At 47.9% G+C, this 21,327-nt stretch overlaps 1 protein-coding gene across 2 annotated transcripts in view; it reads right to left on the reverse strand.

Annotated features, from left to right (window-relative positions):
- The window catches only part of LOC106652015 (fat-like cadherin-related tumor suppressor homolog), a 173,784-nt gene that overhangs the window by 3,026 nt on the left and 149,431 nt on the right, over positions 1-21,327 (reverse strand). The window contains exons 7-18 of one of the 2 annotated variants that reach the window (XM_023458413.1): positions 17,836-17,994; positions 16,384-16,575; positions 12,307-12,459; positions 10,862-12,229; positions 9,596-10,772; positions 9,261-9,485; positions 8,912-8,935; positions 6,536-7,834; positions 1,541-6,459; positions 878-1,229; positions 472-615; positions 47-193 (exon numbers count right to left, since the gene is read on the reverse strand). In XM_023458413.1, coding sequence (XP_023314181.1) covers positions 47-193; positions 472-615; positions 878-1,229; positions 1,541-6,459; positions 6,536-7,834; positions 8,912-8,935; positions 9,261-9,485; positions 9,596-10,772; positions 10,862-12,229; positions 12,307-12,459; positions 16,384-16,575; positions 17,836-17,994 — 10,159 coding nt within the window. The remainder of the gene's footprint in view (positions 1-46; positions 194-471; positions 616-877; positions 1,230-1,540; positions 6,460-6,535; positions 7,835-8,911; positions 8,936-9,260; positions 9,486-9,595; positions 10,773-10,861; positions 12,230-12,306; positions 12,460-16,383; positions 16,576-17,835; positions 17,995-21,327) is intronic. The other variant, XM_023458414.1, reaches the window with a different exon arrangement.

A 21,327-nucleotide genomic window follows, 5' to 3' on the forward strand; every position in this document is an offset into this window, starting at 1 on the left:
AAATTGCTCTGCATTCTTTTCGTAGACGAGAGACAATTATACTTACAAAGCGGCACCTGATGCGTGTTCGACTCGTTGCTCTCGTTACTGTGAAAGCTGGACGAATCCGGCACTTCGCTACCGGGTACTTCCGTTATGTTGGGCAATGGATTATGACTCGGTCTCACCCAGTCTGAACAGTCCCAATGGTAACCTACAAGTGTCGGAAGACAACAAACTGTATTCAACGTCGCCCAGGCGAGACAGCTCTTGTCTATTTTTCTTTTTTTTTTTTGTTATTTTTAATTATAATAAAGCATAATTCCATCACCATTGTTATATTTTATCAAAAGCATGCGATTATTTTTTTTTTTTCCAAGTACCATCACCATTTATAAAATAATGAGCCATATAAAAGTGTATAAGTGATAAAAGCTGTCTCGCTTTCAGCAGCAGTGTTAACCAAAGCCAGATTAAAAATAATGAACTTACCACCGACAATGCGTGGATCGTCCTCGATTGAAGAAAGAGAAGCAATGGATGTCCCACCAGTATGAATTGCTGGTCGACGTATCGAGTTCAGTAATAGTCCTCCAGTGGTCGATTCTGATACCACTGGGCTAGCTCGTTTCAGGTCTGCGAAATTTCAAGTCAAAATGAGTTTTGCATAAAAAATAACAAACATTAGAGAAAATAGAAAATGTAATATGGAATCTAAGAACAGATTTTGTATGAATAACGAACAGTAAACCGGAGCGCATCTAAGCTCACATAAAAATGACTATAGTACGGCAGCCAACGAATATAATTAGCATAGGAGTTTGACGAGCCACACTTGGAAGGAGTGATATGTCGTTTTTTTGTGTATTCCATGACTCTCTCTCTCTCTCTTTCTCACCGTTCTTAATTTTCGTCGCGTCGCTGATGAACGAGGCCAGCTGCATCTGCTCCTGCCAGCTCGGCTTGTCCAGCGCCAGATCGGGCATAATCGACTGCGGCTGCTGCTGCTGCATCATCATGGTATTGGCCGTACCACCGTTGCTGCTGCCCGTGTTGCGATTGAGATTACGCAGATAATCCGGCGGAAAGTTCTCGAGCTCGTCGCCGGCACTGCCGTAGCTGCGCAGCGTGTCGAGATTGTTGAGCGCGACCGCCGCGGCCGAGGTGCAGCCGAGTAATACCTGTTGTTCGTTGTTCGAAGATGGTGTGTAAGAGGCGGGACGGGGAGGACATTGGGGAGGACATTCTCTCTGCAACATAAGAAAACGGAGAAACGAAAAATAAAATAAAACAGATAGAGCAGATGATGATTTGTTGTTTTTTTTGTGTCATTTACAACACAGCCAAGCGACATTCAGCACTTGTTGTTTCTATATGATGAATATACAAAAAAATTTCGATAACATGATGTAGTTCGAGTTTTATGAGTCGTTCTAAGATAAACGAAAATGATGATCGCTACAGAGCACAGAGTGTGACATGTCGGGCATAAGATGATGATATACTAAACAATCAACACTATTGGAAATAAATAAATGGCTCGAGGGTTGAGGAAACTCACCTGTACCACTTCAAGATTACTAAGCTTCGAGCTACGCTTGTACTCGTGATCGTTGGGCCTGGTCGAATTCAAAACGAGCTCCTTTCTCGTCTCGTTGTTGATATTGTTCGCCGCCGTACGTCGACGCTTGTTGGCCAGCGTGCGACACGAGACGAAGATGACGATGAGCACGATGTTCACCACGATGGCGACACCGATCCACATGAGATGCTCCCAGGTGATGTGCAGTTTGTGGGTGATCAAGCCGGTGGCGTAGCTCGCCGGATTGGCGCAATTGAGGCCGGTGGTGCCGGGTGGACAGACGCAGCGATAGGTGCCGAGTTCGTTGAGGCAGGTGGCCCCGTTGGCGCAGGGATTGCGCTCGCACTCGTTGACGTCGAGCTCGCACCTTTCGCCCGCGTAGCCCTGGCACTTGCAGATAGGGCCCGAGTTGCCCTCCTCGCAGACCCCGCCGTTTTTGCAGGGATTCGGATTGCAATAACGTCCGAACTCACAGCGTTTGCCCGTGAGATTAGGCCCGACGCATTCGCACTCGTAATCACCGAGCTCGTGTAGCACACGACAACGTCCGGCGTACAAGCAGGGCGACGAGGCGCAAGGATCGGTATCGATCTCGCAGTTGCGTCCGCGGAATCTGGCGTGACACTGGCACTCGTAGCCGTCGTCGTCGCTGTCGTTCTTGCTTTCGCTGCAAGTGCCTCCGTTCTGGCAGGGCTGCGAGCCACAAACGCCCGGTGGCGATAGCACACTGGTGGCCTCGCAGCTGAACTCGACGTTGGCGAAGCGCTTGAGCACGAGCAGACCGCTGGCGGAGCCGCTCACGTGCAGCGGCACCGATTGGCGAGCCAGACGGACGTCGTCCATGCAGCCGACGAAGCCGCGCTGCACGTCCTCGAAGCCGAGTATGGCCGGATGTTGGCGGACCTCGGCGCCGAGATAAAGCTCGTCCGACTGGAGATTGAGAATGTCGTTGACGCCCGGGGCCGAGCCGTGCGCCAGATGCTTGCCGTCGATGCTGAGGCTGGCGGTGTTGCTGTCGCGCTGCAGCTCGATCTCGTGCCACTGGCCGTCGCTGATGTAGAAGCTGTTGACGCGCACCAGACCCTCGCCGCTGCCCAGATCGAAGCGGTACTGCACCGCGCCGTTGACGATCTCCAGCACGTTGTAGTCGATCTTGCCGGCGGCGTACATGAGATTGCCCGTGGGCTGGACGGTCCTTATGCGCAGCGACAGGCTCAGCTGTTTCTCGATGGTCGAGCTGGCCTGGCTCTCGTCGACCTTGTAGCGCGCGTACGACTTGCCGCTGAAGCTGATGGGATTGCGCGGTATGTAGCACGAGCCGTCGTGGCACTTGGACATGTCGATCTCGCAGCTCTGCCCGGCGAAGCCCTCGGCGCACTGGCACGAGTAGCCCTGCACCGACGAGTCGGGCACGCAGACCCGATAGCCGGGGCAGGGGCTGCGAGCGCACTCGTTCACCACGACCTCGCAGTGCTGGCCGGCGTAGCCCTCCTTGCAGCTGCACTCGGTGCGATGACGGTGACGCGGCGACACGAAGGCCACCACGTCGGTGGCGATCGGACTGATGTGCTGGGGCTCGAGGACGACGCGATCGCGACACTCGCCGTACACGCAGTGGCCCTTGCTGCACTTGTAGCGCACGATGTCCTCGACGACGAGTTTGGTGGACGCCTCGAGCTCCTCGATGTGCTGGTTGAGGGCCTCGCGTATGCTCGCCGAGGTGTAGAACTCGCTGGGATCGGGTTTGCGCACGGCGAACAGCACGTCCAGATCGTTGTGGACAACGGCTCCGGCTTGGCGGGCGCTTCGAGACTTGATGACGTTGTTCTCGGCCTCGGTGCTCGGCTGAATGCTGAGTATGAGTACGTCCTTGGGTCGGCATTTCATGGCGTTGCGCACGGTGCGAAGGAAGCCACGGCGATGTTTCAGGACAAAGTCCTCGGGGCTGACCTCGCGGAAGCGCACGATCACCGAGTTCTCGAGCATGTCGTCGCTGATTAGCTCGATGTTGACTTTAGCGATGGAATAGGACGTGTACTTGCCATCGGTCACGCTCACATTGACGCGGTACTCGCCTACGTCGAGTCTCGGCAACGCTACCAAAGTTCCGTCGTGCTTGTCTATCTGGAAGAGATCGGTGTTGGGTCTCGATGGCGAGGTAGGCACCAGGGCGTACTGCAAAGTGTCGTATTGATCCTTGTCCGACGCATGAACACGACCGATCACTCCGCCAGGATACTCGTCGCGATAAGAGTTGACGTTGATCTCGAGCAGAGTGATGACAGGTGGATACTGCGACTCCTCGATGATCTTGACTTCGACCCAAGTGTCGCTGTACAGTGGCGGCGTGCCGTTGTCGAAGACTCGCACGTGCAACCGATACCGATCGCGCACTCGGCTGTTAAACTTGATGGCGGTACGAAGCGTGCCGTCCTGCTCGAGTCTGAACGCGTCGCCGTCGTTACCCTCGCGAAAGTCGAAAGTGTAGGGCGCCGCGTTCTCGGCTGCGTCGGCATCGGTCACCTTGAAACGCAGCACCGGGTGGCCTTGCGCTCTGTCCTCCTGCACCACGGCCGTGTAGTTGGCCTGATCGAACAGGGGCGGATTGTCGTTGGCGTCCTCGATGTCTACGGTGACCACCACGTAATTCGACATGGTCGGTAATCCGGCGTCCTTGGCGTGAATCTCGAGATTGTAAGTGGCTGTTTGCTCGCGATCGAGGGCGGCGGCCACGGTGATCAGGCCGGTTTTCGGATCGATGGCAAATTGCTTCTGCCGATCGCCTCGCTCGATGGTGTAGCTCACTTGTCCGTTCTCGTTGCTGTCCAGATCGATGGCGGATACTTGAACAACCGCTTCACCCAAGCTGGCCGCTTCGTTCACGGATCCTCGGTAGGATGACTGACTGAAGATAGGCGCGTTGTCGTTGCTATCGAGCACGGTGATGTTAACCGTTGCGTGATTAGTCAGTGGAGGTACACCACCGTCGATCGCCTGGATGGTCAGGTAGTAGTCCTTGGCACGCTCGTAGTCGAGCTGTTCAGCGATGGAGATGGCTCCTGTGAGTCGATTGATCTGGAACTTTTTGTGTTCGTTGCCACCAACGATGGAGTAGTAGACATCTGCGTTGACTCCAGTGTCTTTGGAAGTGGCGAGCACTCGAGCGACTTCAGTGCCGACGGCGTCGATCTCTGGCACACGCGCAAAATAGTACTTGGACGTGAACTCTGGTGGATTGTCGTTGATGTCTTGAACGTTGACAATGAGATAGGTGATGCTCTGAAGCTGAGGCACGCCCTGATCCATCGCCCTGATGCTGACGTTGTACATGGCTTGGGTCTCACGATCGAGGGGCTTGGCCAGGGTGACGATACCGCTGTCCGACGAGATGGTGAAGTGCTCGTTGGCCGAGTCGATGAACTCGTATCTGATCTTGCGATTGATGCCGATATCGTCGTCCGTAGCGTGAACCTTCGTGACCAGGGTGCCGATCTCCACGTCCTCGGGCAGCGTCGCGCTATACGACTGCTGGCTGAATTTCGGCGCGTTGTCGTTGAGATCGCTGATGACGATCTCCAGCTGCGAGGAGCACTCCCAGCTGGGCTTGTCGCGATCTTGCACGTGAGCCGTGAGCAGGTACTTGGCTTGGGTCTCGCGATCGAGCTGACCCACGGTCTTCAAAACACCGGTCTCCTTATCCAGCGAGAACTTCTCGTTCTTGTCGCCCGTCAGGTAGAATCGAAGCTTGGCGTTGGGCTCGTCGTCGTAATCGGTCGCGAGGACCGTCAAAACGTAGATGCCCGGATGCGAACCCTCGCTGAGTACCTCGCGATAACGATAGCGTAGACAGTAGGGTGGATTGTCGTTGACGTCGAGAACTTGGATGGTGACTTTGGTTTCGAACACGAACTTGCCGTCGGTGCCAACGACCGTGAGCTCGTAACGATCGATCGTCTCTCGATCCAACGCCTTGGCTACGTAAACTTGGCCGGTGGAACGAATGGCGAATTGCGAGCGCGGATCTCCCGCGGTGATGTAATAATCCACAGGTGTATTCATGTCCACGTCCTTATCGGTCGTTGTCAATTCAACTACTACAGTTCCTGGCAAGGCGTCCTCTTTTACAGTGGCCTGATATCCCGCTTCGGTCGTGACGAACTCTGGCGAGTGATCGTTGTAATCCTTGAGCTTCACCAGTACCGAGGTGCGTGCAAAGTGTCGAGGGTTGCCGTTATCGGTGGCGACCACTTGAAACTTGTACTCCGGTTGCTTTTCCTTGTCTAGCTGCACCAAGTTGGAGATCCAGCCGGTGTAGGCGTCTATCGTGAACACATTGGCGAGCTCGCCGATGTCCGTGCCGAACGAGTAGCGAACCTCGCCGTTGCTGCCCAGATCGTCGTCGTGCGCAATGACCTTCAGTATCGACGTGCCCTCGGCTATGTTCTCGGCCACGCCGACGCTGTAGGGATTGCTCTCGAACTCGGGCGCGTGATCGTTCTCGTCGAGCACGTGCAGACTGATCTCGGCTAGAGCAGTGAGGGGAGGACTAGAATCGGTCTCGGCTAAAACGCCGATCAAATAGCTATCTTTCTTCTCTCTGTCCAGGCTAGCTGACAGAGTGACGCTACAATTTTTCGGATCTACGATGAAAGGAAAATCGTTGCCAGACGATACGATGCGACACGTGATAGTTCTGTTTGTATTGTTGACCGTCTTCAGGCGTGTGATCGGTGTACCGATCGGCGACGTCTCCGATACGAAGAACTTGTCGTCCTTGCGCTCGAAGAGCGGTGGTACATCGTTCGAGCCCATGACGAATACATCCAGCGGTACATCGACGTGACGAGAATTTGGTCCCTTATCCTTAGCACGGATGAATAGTTGAAACAGTTGATTTTCTGAAAAAAAAAAAAATTGAAACGGTTATTTTACTTCTAATTTGAAAGAATATTACAAGCAACTTAAAAAACTTACCATAACTCTTTGGTGACTCTTTGAGAAACAGTGCACCGGTATCGGGCTTGATACCGAAGATATTTTTGATCTCGGAATTCGATGGCTCCAGAATCGAGTACTCGATCTTGGCGTTGTCACCGTCGTCGGCATCGACAGCCTTGACTTTGAGAAAAACTGAGTTCACCGTGTAATTGGAATGTATGCAAGCCTTGTACTCCTTGAGCAGGAATACCGGCGTGTTGTCGTTGTCGTCGATGACTTTGACGCGCACGATGACGAAACCGGCCTTGCCGCCGCCGTCGCTCGCGACGATCGGTATCTCGAAGAGTTTGTGTTGTTCGCGATCAAGGCACTTTTTGGTAACGATGTCGCCTCGCTCCGGGTGAATCTCGAAGAATTCCTGCATATAGTCGGACGAGATGGAGTAGCGCACTGCGCCGTATTCTCCAAAATCTTCGTCGGTCGCAACGACGCTGGCCACCAGTCTACCAGCTGGCTTATTCTCCTGCACGGAGGCCTCGATGATCGGATTGCTGAATTTCGGCGCGTGACGATTGGCCGGAAGTATGTCGATCTTGACTCGGGCAAAGCTCGTGTACACGCCGTCGCTCACCGAGACGTTGAGCACGGTCATCTTTTCCTCGGCGAAATTCTGCATATTGATCAAGGTCAGTATGCCGGTCGACTGATCGATGCTGTAGGTCTGCTGCTCGTTGCCGCCGACGATCGTGTAAATCAGCCGTTCGTCCGACAGATCGGGATCGGACGCAGACAGCACCGTGACGAATTGTCCGCGCTCGGCTTCCTCCGACAGGAAACAGTTGTAGGACGGTTGATCGAATTTCGGCGGGTTGTCGTTCATGTCGATGACCGTGAGCCAGACGTGCGCCGTGCTCGACAGACTCGGCACGCCACGATCGGTCGCTATCACCGTGAAATGATGCGAGTCGGCCGTCTCGTGATCGAGCGATCGCTTCAGATAAACGATGCCCTCCTCCGGATCGATGTGGAAGAGATCTGCGATGTTTTCGCCGAGATCGGTGCGATTCTCGATGGCGTAGATGATTTGTTGATTTATGCCGGTGTCGTTGTCACGCGCGACAAGCCGCAGCAGTTCAGTGCCAAATATTGCCGCCTCGGAGATACTGACGTTGTAGGAGTCCTGACTGAACTCGGGCGGGCAATCGTTGACATCGAGCACGAGGATGGAGACGAGCACCTCGGCGTAGATACCGGACACGCTGTCGGTGGCACGCACCGTCAGCTCGTATTCCTTTTTCTCTTCGTAGTCCAGCTCGTCCACAACGTAAATGACACCTGTGATTGAGATACGATTAAATTAGCGATCTCTTAGCTACTGTGAAATTCTTGTCTTCTGAAAGCATTCCTGTTGCAATGGACATTCATTGAAGATAGCGAATGTAACATTTTTTTATTTTATATAATTCGAATTCACTATAAAATTCGCTATCTCCGTCGCATGAAAGAAAATATTAATTGTTAAAAAGTAAAAAAAATGTGATGCTGTGTATCATTCAAGATGGAACGAATGAATGATGACAACAATGAAAACACAATATGAGTTTTACCTACAACTAAAATATAAAATTTATACATATTTTTTAATGGGAATTAGGAATTAGTTATACGTGAAACTCATATGGAAAATAAACAAAATTAATGAACACTGAAACAATATTAACAAAAAAACTGAAATCAATGAGAGAAATACATCGAAGAAAAGCTTTACATTCATATATGCAAGTTAGGCAGCTTACAAGACACGATGATTACAATGAAAAAAAAATCGAAATTTAAACAATACAGTCTCAAATAATGCTGAGACGGTCGTTCCAATGGTTCAGGCTCATTGCAAAAGTTTTAGTACTGAGAATGATGACTTGAGCAATGTGACAGTTATGCGATGTATTTTTTTTTTTTAAATGAATAAGAACAAAAATATAGGCCAGTGGTAGCGAATGACAAGCCAGTAAAAGTTTTGGAAGAGCTCGAAATTGAAAATATTAGTTTTATAAATTTTATTCATGCAATTTGAGTTTCCAATGGCTTCCAGTGTGAAAACATCGATAAGCAAATTCGAATCAGTGCAAGGTTTCCACAACGAGAAGCTGTAGATGAACAAACACAACAAATAAAAAATCAGGAATATTCATGTATTAACACCAATTCGTACAATGGTTGTTCGTACGCGCACAGAAAAGAAATGTATTGAAATCTAGAAAAGAATTGCATAAAAAATCATGCAAACGATGAAAAAAGAAAAATAGCAAATGCTATATAGGCATGTCGGCGCAATGTATATATAGCGAAAGAGAAAAAGTAATTCAATTTAAAACCGAAAAAGTTGTTTTTTTTTTTGTTTGGAATACTCACAAGGACCATTGTTACTGTCGAGGGCTGTGGAAAATAGCAGGACAAAATAATCAATTTCATTTTTGTTTCTTTCTATTTTTTTTCCGCGCGTGCGTATCGATCGAGCACCAACGCACCCAGCCAAATGTTTACATTGCAGCTAAATATTTTTCAAAAAATATCTATGCGTTCTCTCTGGTTTGTTAAATAAATAAACAGGCACTCGACCGATAATCACTTTATATATAGTTGCGCATCGAAAGCGCAGACTTGCGCGCTTTATTTTGATAAACGCGCGTCGTTCATTTGATTTGAGAAAAAAAAATGTAATTACCCATAAGAGTTATAATAATACCCATTGTGCGCTCACCTGTATTGAAATCCAAGGCGAATTCCTCAAAGTCATTGCCTTTTGTAATGCTGTAAATCAGTTTTCTATTCAGCGGCGACTCGGCCTGTATTGCCACCGACAGAGGTGAATGGACCTCGATGCTCTCCAGCACGCTGACGCTATAAAATTGTTTATCGAAAACGGGCATCGAGCGATCGATGACTTTGAGGTTGACGGGCACTTCGACCGAACAAGGACTTATACCTTTGAAAGAAATGAAAAAAAAAAAATACAAAATGTTAACTCTTGGACGGAACTTTGTTTTTTGTGTGTAGTGAAATAAAAAAAGTTTTTTTTTTGCTTTTCAATCTTACCTCCGTCGTAGGCGGCAATAGTGAGCTGATACTCGCGATTGTGGCCCTCGAGATTCTGCTTGAGCGATATTTCGCCGGTCTTTCGGGCAACTTTGAAAAGTTCGCCGTAGCCCTTCTTGAGCTCGTATCTGACCTCGCCGTTGTCGCCGCTGTCGAGGTCGACGGCGTGCACCTTCATGATGACGTCGGACTTTTGCGCGTCGACCGACACCACGGCGTAGTAGGGCAGGTTGACGAAAATCGGGCAGTTGTCGTTGATGTCGAGCACGGTGACGTTCACAATCACGTGAGCGACGCGTTTCTTCGGCACCAGGCTCTTGGCCTCGACGACGAGCTCGTACCTGTCGCAGGACTCGCGATCGAAGCGCACACCGGTCGTGCTGATGGCACCGGACGTCTGACCGATCACAAACAGATCAGTCGGATTGAGAATGGTAAAGACGACGTGTTCGTTCAAGACAGTGCCGAGCACATGTAGCACCGCGACAGTGGTGATTTTCGTCGAGTTCTCTAACACAGTGCCCTCGTACGAGTCCTTCTGGAAGACCAAGCCGGAATTTTCCGAATTTTCCACATTGATATTGACCTGAGCGACGCTCGAGTATTTGCCATCGGAAGCTCGTACGTGCAGCAGATAGCTCGCTGCCATGTTCTCGGGATTGCTGATAGTGAGCGCCCCAGTTTGCGAATTAATTTGAAAGGCCTGCGCCTGATTGCCGTCGATAATGTCGTATCTCAAGGAAGTTTGTCCGGGCAGGGCGTTGGTGGTGTCGGGATCGAAGGCCTCGAGCTTGACCACGGCGACATTGCGCCAAGTCGGCACCAGCACCGTGGCGTTGTACTCGCTCTGGCGAAACTTGGGCGGGCAGTCGTTGACGTCGGTGACGGCTATCAGGACCTTGGCAGTGGTCTCGGATGAGAGTCTCGGCTTGCCGAGATCCGACACCTTGACGTGAAACTCGAAGCTGGGTATTGTCTCGTGATCGAGCAGCATGACGGTGCGTATGGCGCCCGTGCTCGAGTCAATGTGGAAGAATTTCCGCGGCAGCTCCTCGACGATGTCGTAGTTCAGCAGAGCGTTGAGCTCCGAGTCGGCGTCCTCGGCCTTGATCACCAGGGGCGAGCTCGTGCTGTTGCTGCTGAACACGAGCGAGCCTATGCTCGCCGCTTCGCTTATCTGTCGAAAACAAAATCGTATTTTTTTTTCATGATAAAACAATTCCAATTAAGAAAATTCGGTCAAAAGCCAATCATTTAATAACAAACCTGTCCTGTATAGATAGCCTGCAAGAATCGCGGCACGTTGTCGTTTCTGTCGAGCACGTGAACGATGACGTTGCAACGAGCCGCGGAGCCAGCCATGCTCGTCGCCTCGATCGTCAGATTGTAAAACTTGAGCTTCTCGTAATCGAGCCTGTCTTGCGTCGTGATCACTCCCGTGCTGGGATTCACAAAGAAAGCCTCGTCTATATTGCCCTCCACGATGTAATACTGCAGCGACGAGGTCGCGCGAGCCTCGAGATGTTTGACGAAGCTGCCGGGCGGCTCGTTCTCGTAGATCTCCGCGGCGAGTTCACCATTGTTACCGGGCTGCTTGACGAAACGGGGCGCTGCGTTGTCGGCCATCGTCACCATCACGTGCACGGGGATGCTACTCGCGAGCGGTGGCGAGCCGTGATCCGTGGCTTTGACCAGCAGTATGTACTCGGACGACGAAGCGAGATCGAGTTCGCGCGCCACCCTGATGATGCCGAGCTCCGCGTCGATGCTGAACACGTTGCCGACGTTGCCGGATGTCATGGAGTAGCTCAGTCGGGCGTTGTCACCCCGGTCCCAGTCCACGGCGACGACCTGCACGACTTCCGTGCCTATCGGCGCCGTCTCGTACACCTTCGCCTGGACGATCTCGCTGATGAAGAGCGGCGCGTGATCGTTGTGATCGTGCACCGTGACCAGTACCCGGGCGTAATTGCGCTTGGGCGGCGTGCCTTGATCCTTCACCATGACCGTGAGCACGTGCTCCTCGATCGTCTCGCGGTCGAGCGGCTCGTTCAGGGTGAGAGCGCCCGTGATCGAGTCGACGTGGAAGAGCCTCAAGCTGGCCTGATTCTGGGCGTTGTGCAGCGAGTAGAAAACGCGCTTGTCCTCGTCGGCGTCCTCGGCGTGAAGCTGCAGCACTCGCTCGCCTCGCTCGACGAGATTCTCGGATATCTGCACGCGATAGAGCGGCTCGCTGAACTCCGGCCGATGATCGTTGATGTCGATGACTTTGACGCGGAGCTGAGTGCGCGCCTCGTTCACGCCATCCGTGACGGCGACGGTGAGCACGTAGGACTTTTGCGTCTCCCAGTCGAGCTGTTTGGCCAGCAGAACGTTGCCGTTGTCGCGGCCGATGACGAATTCGTCGCGAGGATCGCCGTCGACGATGTCGTACCAGAGGGTGTCGCCGTCCTTGTCGGTGGCTTGCATCAGGGCGACGAGGTAGCCCACCTGATCCGACTCGGTCACCTCGACGCTCTGATTCTGGGACTTGAACTGGGGCGCGTTCGGCGAGTCGCGCGGCGTCTCGACGACCTGCACCGAGATGCGAGCTTGATGGCTGCGCGGTGGCTCGCCCTCGTCCGAGGCTTTTATCTACGAAGCACAAAAAAGCAACGAATGTCGTTATAGTTATGCGATATAGTAGAATAGATATTTATTTCGATACTCACGATCATGTCGAATTCTTGACCCGCCTCGAAGCCCTTCTGCGAGTAAACCATACCGGTGTTGGGGTGAATTTTAAATTTGCCCTTGCCCTTGCCGCTCTTGATGCTGTACTGGATTTTGCCATTTTTGCCAATATCCTCGTCGTGTGCCAATACCTGCGTCGAAAGAGAGAAAAAAAGAAATAAGTTAGTACTTGTTGAGCATATACTTGAAAGTTCGCGCTTTACGTTGCCATTGTCTCGTTGCGCATTTACCATTTCCAAGTATGGGGCAAATTTCCTGAAGTGTCCTAGCGCTCTGCCGCACGGCATTTTTTGGCCGAATCACTCAATTTCTAACTCGCTGTAAAAGTATCAAAACGCCCCTCAAAAAAATAACTAACTAATGATCTTGATAGGAAATTTCCTCAGCTTTCTGATGGTGAGGTCTGATTTTCCGGAATTTTCCATTTTCCCCTCGGAAAATGCAAGTAAATATTCAAACTCGAATATCTCGAAAAACGCCACTTTTTTTGCGTTTTTTATTGTTTCAATCGAAAGATGAGGTCTTTTTACATCGGACATGGTAGTTTTCAGAGTGTATTTTTGATGAAAACTAAGGAAAATACGGGAGGTTTTAGTTAGCGCTCGGCCGCTCGACGCGATTTCCAGCCTTGCGCGGCTCGCTGTAACTTGTAACTCGCTCTTATGACATTGTGATTTGGCTGGAAAAATTATTAAACATATGGTTTCGATAGGAAATTTTCTCAGCTTTCTTATGGTGTATTTGGATTTTCCGATAATTTTCATTTTCATTAGAAAAAGTAGAAAATAGACATTCAAGTCCATTTTTTCTAGTGAAAATGAAAATTATCGGAAAATCCAAATACACCATAAGAAAGCTGAGAAAATTTCCTATCGAAACCATATGTTTAATAATTTTTCCAGCCAAATCACAATGTCATAAGAGCGAGTTACAAGTTACAGCGAGCCGCGCAAGGCTGGAAATCGCGTCGAGCGGCCGAGCGCTAACTAAAACCTCCCGTATTTTCCTTAGTTTTCATCAAAAATACACTCTGAAAACTACCATATCCGATGTAAAAAGACCTCATCTTTCGATTGAAACAATAAAAAACGCAAAAAAAGTGGCGTTTTTCGAGATATTCGAGTTTGAATGTTTACTTGCATTTTCCGAGGTGAAAATGGAAAATTCCGGAAAATCGGACCTCACCATCAGAAAGCTGAGGAAATTTCCTATCAAAATCATTAGTTAGTTATTTTTTTGAGGGGCGTTTTGATACTTTTACAGCGAGTTAGAAATTGAGTGATTCGGCCAAAAAATGCCGTGCGGCAGAGCGCTAGGACACTTCAGGAAATTTGCCCCGTATACAAAATACCAACAAAAAAAAAAGAAGAAAAAAAGCCAACTATTTTGTATCACACTATTAAGTACGTGTAGAATTCACGTGAATCGAGGCCTGTATAAGCGCTCGAAGCTCGAGAACTATTATCAAAATGCTACGTGTGCGCTAAAACTACTATGATGTACACCACTACTATCTACTACATAGAGGGCTACATAAAAGCGTGAGTAAAATTATTTATTAAAAGGCTTTACTACGGGGAGGGACGTGCACACAGACACAGACACAAAACATTAACATGCAAGGAGGCATGCGTGCATCGCATGCATATTTATACACGCAGCGGGCAATAGACCCACACATACACAGAGACATACAGCGCGACAAAAGCGTGCGAATATACTTTATGGCTGGAAAATGCATTCGAATGCGCAATTTAGTCACTGAAAAATGTGCTGCTGCTGCTGCTGCTTTCGGCTGCGTTGGTGGCCAGGTTATGGGCTAACACCCACGCGCGCTCCCGTTGTCATCTCTCTCTCTCTCTTTCCCAAAAGTTGGCACTTTATAAGCCCCGATATCCCCCTGCGCTGGAAGCAGCTCGTGCGCAGCTTTGTTGCATGCATTAAATATAAGCGAAACGCTTGTGCGTATCTCTCTCTCTCTCTCTCTACGTGTGTGTATAGTAATTTCGAAGCGCTTTAAAACTACGAGCGTGTACGAGAGCAACACAATAGTCGTCGTCGTCGCTCGTTCGTTACGCGCGTCCATGAGCTGTGTGTGTGTGTGTATATATTGCGCTGCGCGCGTGCAGCGTTGCGGTCACTAGCCGCAAACGGAGCGCGCGAGCGCCCACGAACGAGCGGCGAAACAAGGCGCCAAAAGTGTGAAAAAGAAAAAATCTACGACCGATGAGCATAGCACTGCTGCTGCTTTCGTAGGTGTGTGTGTGTGTACTGCGCGTATAACGTATAAATGCGACCTCGATACACGAGCATTGGAAGGGTAATAATGTATTCAGTCAAATGGTTAAATCGAAGGTCGAGGCATTATTGCGTGCGCGTTTATTGTCTCTGCTAAAGCCGTACGTGCGTATGGTAGTCGATTTTTCGAGTCTCGGTTTTACGTAAACGATCGAGCGCGCATATATATACGGATATTATTGCGCGTACATCTCGTTACGTTCACGACAACGATGATGACTTTTATTTCGCGTTTAAAGCAATATCGCGAGTATTTCCATGTCGACTAGAATTTCAGTGAGCTTTTGTATAACGCATAAAATGTACAGACACGAAGCCAAATGAGTCTCTAGGCGAGAGACGGAACGATATATTATGATTCGAGTGCATACGTATGAATGTGCTTACATAAAAGAGAGCAGCAGAGGCATCGATCTAAATAAAAACGCGCTTTTACCATCTACAACTAGTAGGTACTACTGCTCCTTTTTATATCACTGATTTGCTTATCGAAATCGGCATGTATACATCAGTAGTCACGGCTCAAAGAAGGGGGGACGACAATTTGCCAAGGTTAATCGAGCAAAGCATTGCTTCTGACTTGAGTCGCTGCGTTATGTATGTATGTGCAGCGTATACGCATCGACTGAAAAATGCTCGCGCGCGCCCTTTACACCATCGAGCCGATTACGCGGGTGCACACAACACACATGTTTTTTTATGTATTCAATGCTCGCTGCAGCAGCACATCAAGCGGACTGTAGCACGTATAATAATATATATTGCTGCTGCTGGCTGCATTCGACTGAGAATATGTGAGCGCATGCAATTATTACGCCGCTGTTAACTTCTCTCTTTTTATTACGTTGTGTAAACAGCGCGAGAATGTATAATTTTTTGTTCTTTTTTATTTATCTCTCTCTCTCTTTCTCTCTCTGCATACTCGCGCGTCGATCAATCGATCTCTCTCTCTCTTCCTTTCTCGCGTGCATGTGTGATTATCACGTCGCAGCAGCAGCAGCAGCAGCAGTAAGTGTGTTCGTGATTTTGCAACGTGTAGATGTATAATGTGTATAACGTATTATATACGCGCGGGTGAAACTCGCAAGATGTTTACAAGCGTGTGTGCCGCACGTATACATACAGCATATACAGCTTGGCACACATTGTCAAGAGTACGATAATTACGATAATTGAATATAATTCGATGTTGCCTGCTATGCGCTCAGAGAGTTCGCATCGCATCGGTTGTCGTCGTAGTATTTGCTGCTGCTGCTGCAGCCATCAAGCTGTTATACATATTTCGATCGCAGCCATTTACTCACGCTCGCGTACATACACCGTGCCATACATGCGTGCGTGCGTGCTGATGCTGCTGTATAGTAGTCTCGTGCGTGTGTGTGCAAAAAGCTTTTGCGTGTAAGTATATGTCGCGAGTGAACGAGCTCGAAAAAAAAACAACAACGTGAAAAATAAAATAAAATAAAAACGAAAAATCAACCAAAAAAAAAAATAAAAAAGAGGAGAGGTATAGGTGGTAGTAAGCGAGTGGTACAGAGAGGTGAATAAGAGGGTAGGTTAGTGCCGGCTGAATAAGTCCGCGTATAGATGCAGTGCGTATACAACAAACAGTGCGTGTGCGTGCGTGTATATTATAAAAATACAGCGAGAGAGGCGTGTGCGTGTAGTAGACTATACGTTGCGTGTGGCACACAGCTGATGCTGGCGCGTCGCTGTAGTATACAGTAGTAGAGTTGCAGCCCTGGATATAAGCTTACCCTGAAGATTCGATCGCCCGTCAGGCTGTCCGGGCTAAATGTTTCCCAAGTGCCGTTCTCGAGTAACGCGTCCACCGACATCTCGACTATCTCGCTTCCTCCTCCTGCGCCTGCGATGTTCGCCGTCTCGCTGTTGCCGGGACTCGTTAGCGCATCGCCACCGGCTCGTGCGTTACGATTACGTTCGTTTTTCTGCGACAACAAAGATTTCACACCTCATAGTTTTTTGTTTTTTTTTTTTTTTTTTTGGCTTTTGCCATTCCAACGACAACGACTTCATCGAAAGTCATCCGTCCATGTAGTATACTTTTGCATTGATTCTCTCTCTCTCGCTCGCTTACTGTTTTTTTTCTCTACTCGCTCCGCTTCAAAATCTCCGATGATCGCTCTTAACTCTCGCTTGTATATGCAAAAGTGCCGCGCGCTCGATAATGTACAAAGCGTGTAACTATGTTCGCGTAGCGTAGCGTAAAAAGCTCCTTTTGCTACGACGACACATATCGTCGGGGCTCGCACTACGCCGGGCACTTTGCGCGAAATTCTCTACGGATGTATAACCCCGTGCGTGTGTGTATGTATAGGCGTACGTGCATATTTTATACAATGTATGTATAGTGGTAGCCAACGTCAACTTTTTTTTACACGTGTATCATACATACAGCCGTTTTTATGATTTTTTATTTACATTTTTTACACTCTATGTACTTTTTTTTTTATATTTAAACCGTGATTGTAATTTGGCGGTGAAAATGAACAGCAATTGTTTTTTTTTTTATTCTTTTTTTTTTTACAAAAATACGAGTGCACACAGTATAGTATGTACGTGATGATGGATTTGCGAGGAAAAACTGTACAATATATGAATGTGAATGAATATTTGATTTGAAAAAATTCTCCAATACCTATATATAGGGCAAAATCGATGATTCATATAATAATAATAATGAAGACAATCACGATGATGATTATAATATAATACACGAAAAAAACCTTTTCAACTCAATGCAAATGTAACAACAGACACGCGCACTAACAAACAAACAAACAAACAAACAAACAAATAATAATTATACAAATTATACAGAACAAACTTTCAAAAAAGTATTTATATATCAATAAACACAATCGCAAACATAATAATTTCATCCCCAAAATCTTCAATCAAAAAAAAATCCCGCAACGCTAATAACTACCTTAAAATCCACACACACACGTGTGCGAGTGCGGCTTATATAAACCACGTATTAAGAACAAGCGGCGTTATCCTCGATAACATCGTGGATAAAGCCTCCACCCCGCCTACTATACATATTACGCGCGTCGTCGCTTGTGTATAATACGTTTGGCTTCGAAGTTTTCCCCACCCGACCCATCCACTTTCACACACAGACACATACAAATATGTATAACGAGGGAAGGATAGATTAATAAAATAAGTTTTGGTGCACGAACCTGGAAAAGCGGCTTATCGAGATTCGGGGGCGACGCCGGGATCTGCACGATGTAAAACTTCTCCTCGAACATGGGGCCGTGATCGTTCACGTCCTCGACCTGCACGACGACGCGGGTAGTCGACGATAGGGCCGGCCTGCCGTCGTCTCGCACCGTCACCTGCAACAAGAAACAAGAAAAATAATGGTTAAGTCGAGTGTACTTCTTTGCGACACGATATTTACATATTTAGGTATTGTTGGAAAATTCGGCGAACTTGGACTTGAGTCGATCGATCTCGAGAAACTTGCTCGATATAATCCCGGGGTCAGTAATTTGAGTTCGCCGAATGCTCGTGTATTATCTCAATTAGTCAATGGTATTCATGGGGAACAAAGCTCGAGCTTCATGGCGAGTCCCATCGTTTGGTTGCGCAGCTCTAGATAGCCGAGCGCGCGGCGCGCTTAAATGTAGTTTTAGTTGGCGCAATTGCAGGCCAACACGTGCGTATACACCTACATGTATAACACATCAAACTGTACGCACATACACACACACACAGATACGATGCATCCTTGCACACACATACGGGGGTAGTAGTAGATATAACCATGAAAATCATCGTGTGGCCAAACTCGGCGTTATTAAACGTGGAGAATACACACGGCCTGGCTCGTTGCTGCACTAGCACCAGCACCAGCCATACGCTTTATTAAAGTCGTTATTTATCTCCTTCTTTCTCGCACTTGGACGTGTATACCACGTACGATGCTGCAATATAGTTACCCCGAGTGGAAAAGCTTATGTATATTATAGCACGCATAGCGGCGTACGCTGCACACACACACACACACACATAAAACGATACAACAACAACAACCGGCTGTTACTCTCTATATCTCTCCGCAGCTATCGGATTTATAATTTGCATTTCTCGCTCGTTTCTGTGTATATACGCAAACTCACAGTGCATATAGCGTATACGGCGTGGCTTTTTGCCTTCTTTCTTTCTTATATACTTCGTGTACATAAACTTCGAAACGACGGATTCGAGTGAATATTTCAGAATCTTTGGGACTGCGCGAGAGTCGAGACTCTGTTTTCTTCTTCGACTTTATTATTAGTCCGGATAAAACACGTTTCTTTTCATATACCAGAACGGCGAAAAATTGATTAAACCTTTTGTCGTGCAGATCTCATGAAAAAGTTTCGGTATATGCAAAATCAATCTTATTGCACTCGTTCGTGTACATGCATAAATCATAGAGGTAATTAATAACAAACAGAAAACTTCCCATGCAGGTCTATACATTTTTTATTATTCGCCCATTTGTGACAAAAAGGTACATCACGGTAAGTTGAAAAATAAAAAAAAAAAATGAAAAATTCATAAATCATGCATTTTTGGCAGTCAGACGCGTAGTCGATTTATCGATATACCAACCGATATACGCATTTATAGAGGCGCGTTTTGAATAGTCGAAATCGATGCACGTCCAATAGTGTGTGTACAGCATTGATATGCCTGCCAAATGCAGCAATTGCGCCGATAATAAAAAACGACGCTTATGTATGAAAAAAACTCTTGGCATATAACTCCGACGAAGAATCTACATAGACAGGCGAATTATCATTCATTTTATTGATAAAATCCACGTCGCGATAGAATAATAATATGTAGCAGAAAAATCCAGAAACTTTTGTTCTCGACGCAGCAGTCGGCTCGCGACATTATTAGCTGTACGCTTCGACGAAACTTTGGATAGAAAAATAAGGATTCGAGCGGAACGAGCGAAGAAACACTCGATATCGAACAAAAGAGAAGTAGTATTGCTACGTTCGCTTTTGGCTCATGGTTCCTTTTTTTTCGCTTAGGTATATTTTCACTTTCATATTCCTTCGTCACAGTGTAGAGAGGGAGTCGTGACTGGAAATCGATTGAAATAGAAAAAAAAATCGAATAACTTCGTGTCACATTCAAATGTACGTACGAAAAAAGGTAAATTGCTACCTCATGGAATCGGCCCAATAAAAGCCGACGTGGAAGGTACACACACGTGAAAAATTGTGTCACACAGCCTCTCGCTGCCGCTGCTGCCGTCGCTGGTATAGTATAGTAGAAAAAGATTATCGCGATATTGAATGCGATCGACAGGGATTAGGATGCTGAAATACAGCTCGATTGTGTGGTAATGTTTTTCCTCCGCACGGCGTGTGCTTTTATAAAATCGACTGTACAACCAACCTAAACCTCGGAAAAAATATGGTATAGCTGAAGAAATAGCAGATCGTTTTTTGTACGCGAGAGCCACGGGGTATTTTAAATATCGGTATAGCATACAATTCATCTCAATGAAACGAATATTAATTTCATTTGGGTTTTTTGAAATAATAATTTCCAATCTATTCATCACTCGCGTACAGATCGATCCTCGCGTTGTTTATTTTTGCCTCTTCAAATCATTCAAGCTCGGACTCGATGTTTATGCAGCATTCGGGGGGCGCATTTTTAAAAATTATTGTTTTCGCCGGTGCGTATGAATAAATCGTTATAAAATCAAACAATTATTTCGAAGCAATTAAAGCTCGCGGGTCAATTCATTTTATATTTATACATTCGTGTGAGATAAAATATGATTTTCATAAATCTCACATTTCGGACGTTTTGAATGCTACAATAGAAAAAATACGCGAAAAGTGATTTGTGACTGGCAAGTCAATTTCAATGAGTGCCATATGACATTGTCTTTGAATTTAATAATAACTACGCCGCTCAACCGTGATTTCTTTCTCTTACATCTCAACTTCCAACAGTAGCAAGTGAGACGGCGTGCATGATGCGCCGAACATTAGATAGGTGCCGTACACAGTACACGGCACAACACAGCACGCACAAACACGAACTTGTGCCAGCGAGCAGAAGCGGCAACAACAGCAGCAGCAGCAGCAGCAGCAGCAGAACCTTAACGAGCCATATCAAGTTTCGATATAATTCATCCTGGTTTCAGCTAACACACAACGCACACATCCTCGAGCACACGCTCGCAGCAGTAGACTATCCAACCTCTAACCCGCCAGCCAGTCAGCCAACAGCTTCGTGAAAATCCCAGCTAAAGTTTCAGGGCAAAAAGTCTCTCGTGTATTATACCCGACGACGACGACGACGACGACAACGAGAGAGGTGCACTGTACTCAACAGAGAGAGCGTGTGAGAAAGCGAGGAGCTTCGCTATATAATATGTAACATACGCTACAAAAGTGAGAGAGAGAGAGAGAGACAGAGGCCTACTTCCTCCTTGCATGCGCTGCTGCACGCGTGTGGTATAATACAGGTGCGAGTGTAGGGCAGCAGCTTTTTAGCGCTATCAGCGCGCAGATTTATGATATCACGTCGTCATGCGGGGCTGTGTGTCTACGAACGTATGTAGACCCTGAAGAATTTTCTACCCGCGCCCGGGCGTATATGGTTTTTTGCTCTAGCTCGCAAGAAGCAGCAGCGACTCTTGGCCCTTG

Source organism: Trichogramma pretiosum, unplaced genomic scaffold (assembly GCF_000599845.2).
Source record: "Trichogramma pretiosum strain Unisexual culture from Peru unplaced genomic scaffold, Tpre_2.0 scaffold13, whole genome shotgun sequence".
NCBI classification, from domain to species: domain Eukaryota; kingdom Metazoa; phylum Arthropoda; class Insecta; order Hymenoptera; family Trichogrammatidae; genus Trichogramma; species Trichogramma pretiosum.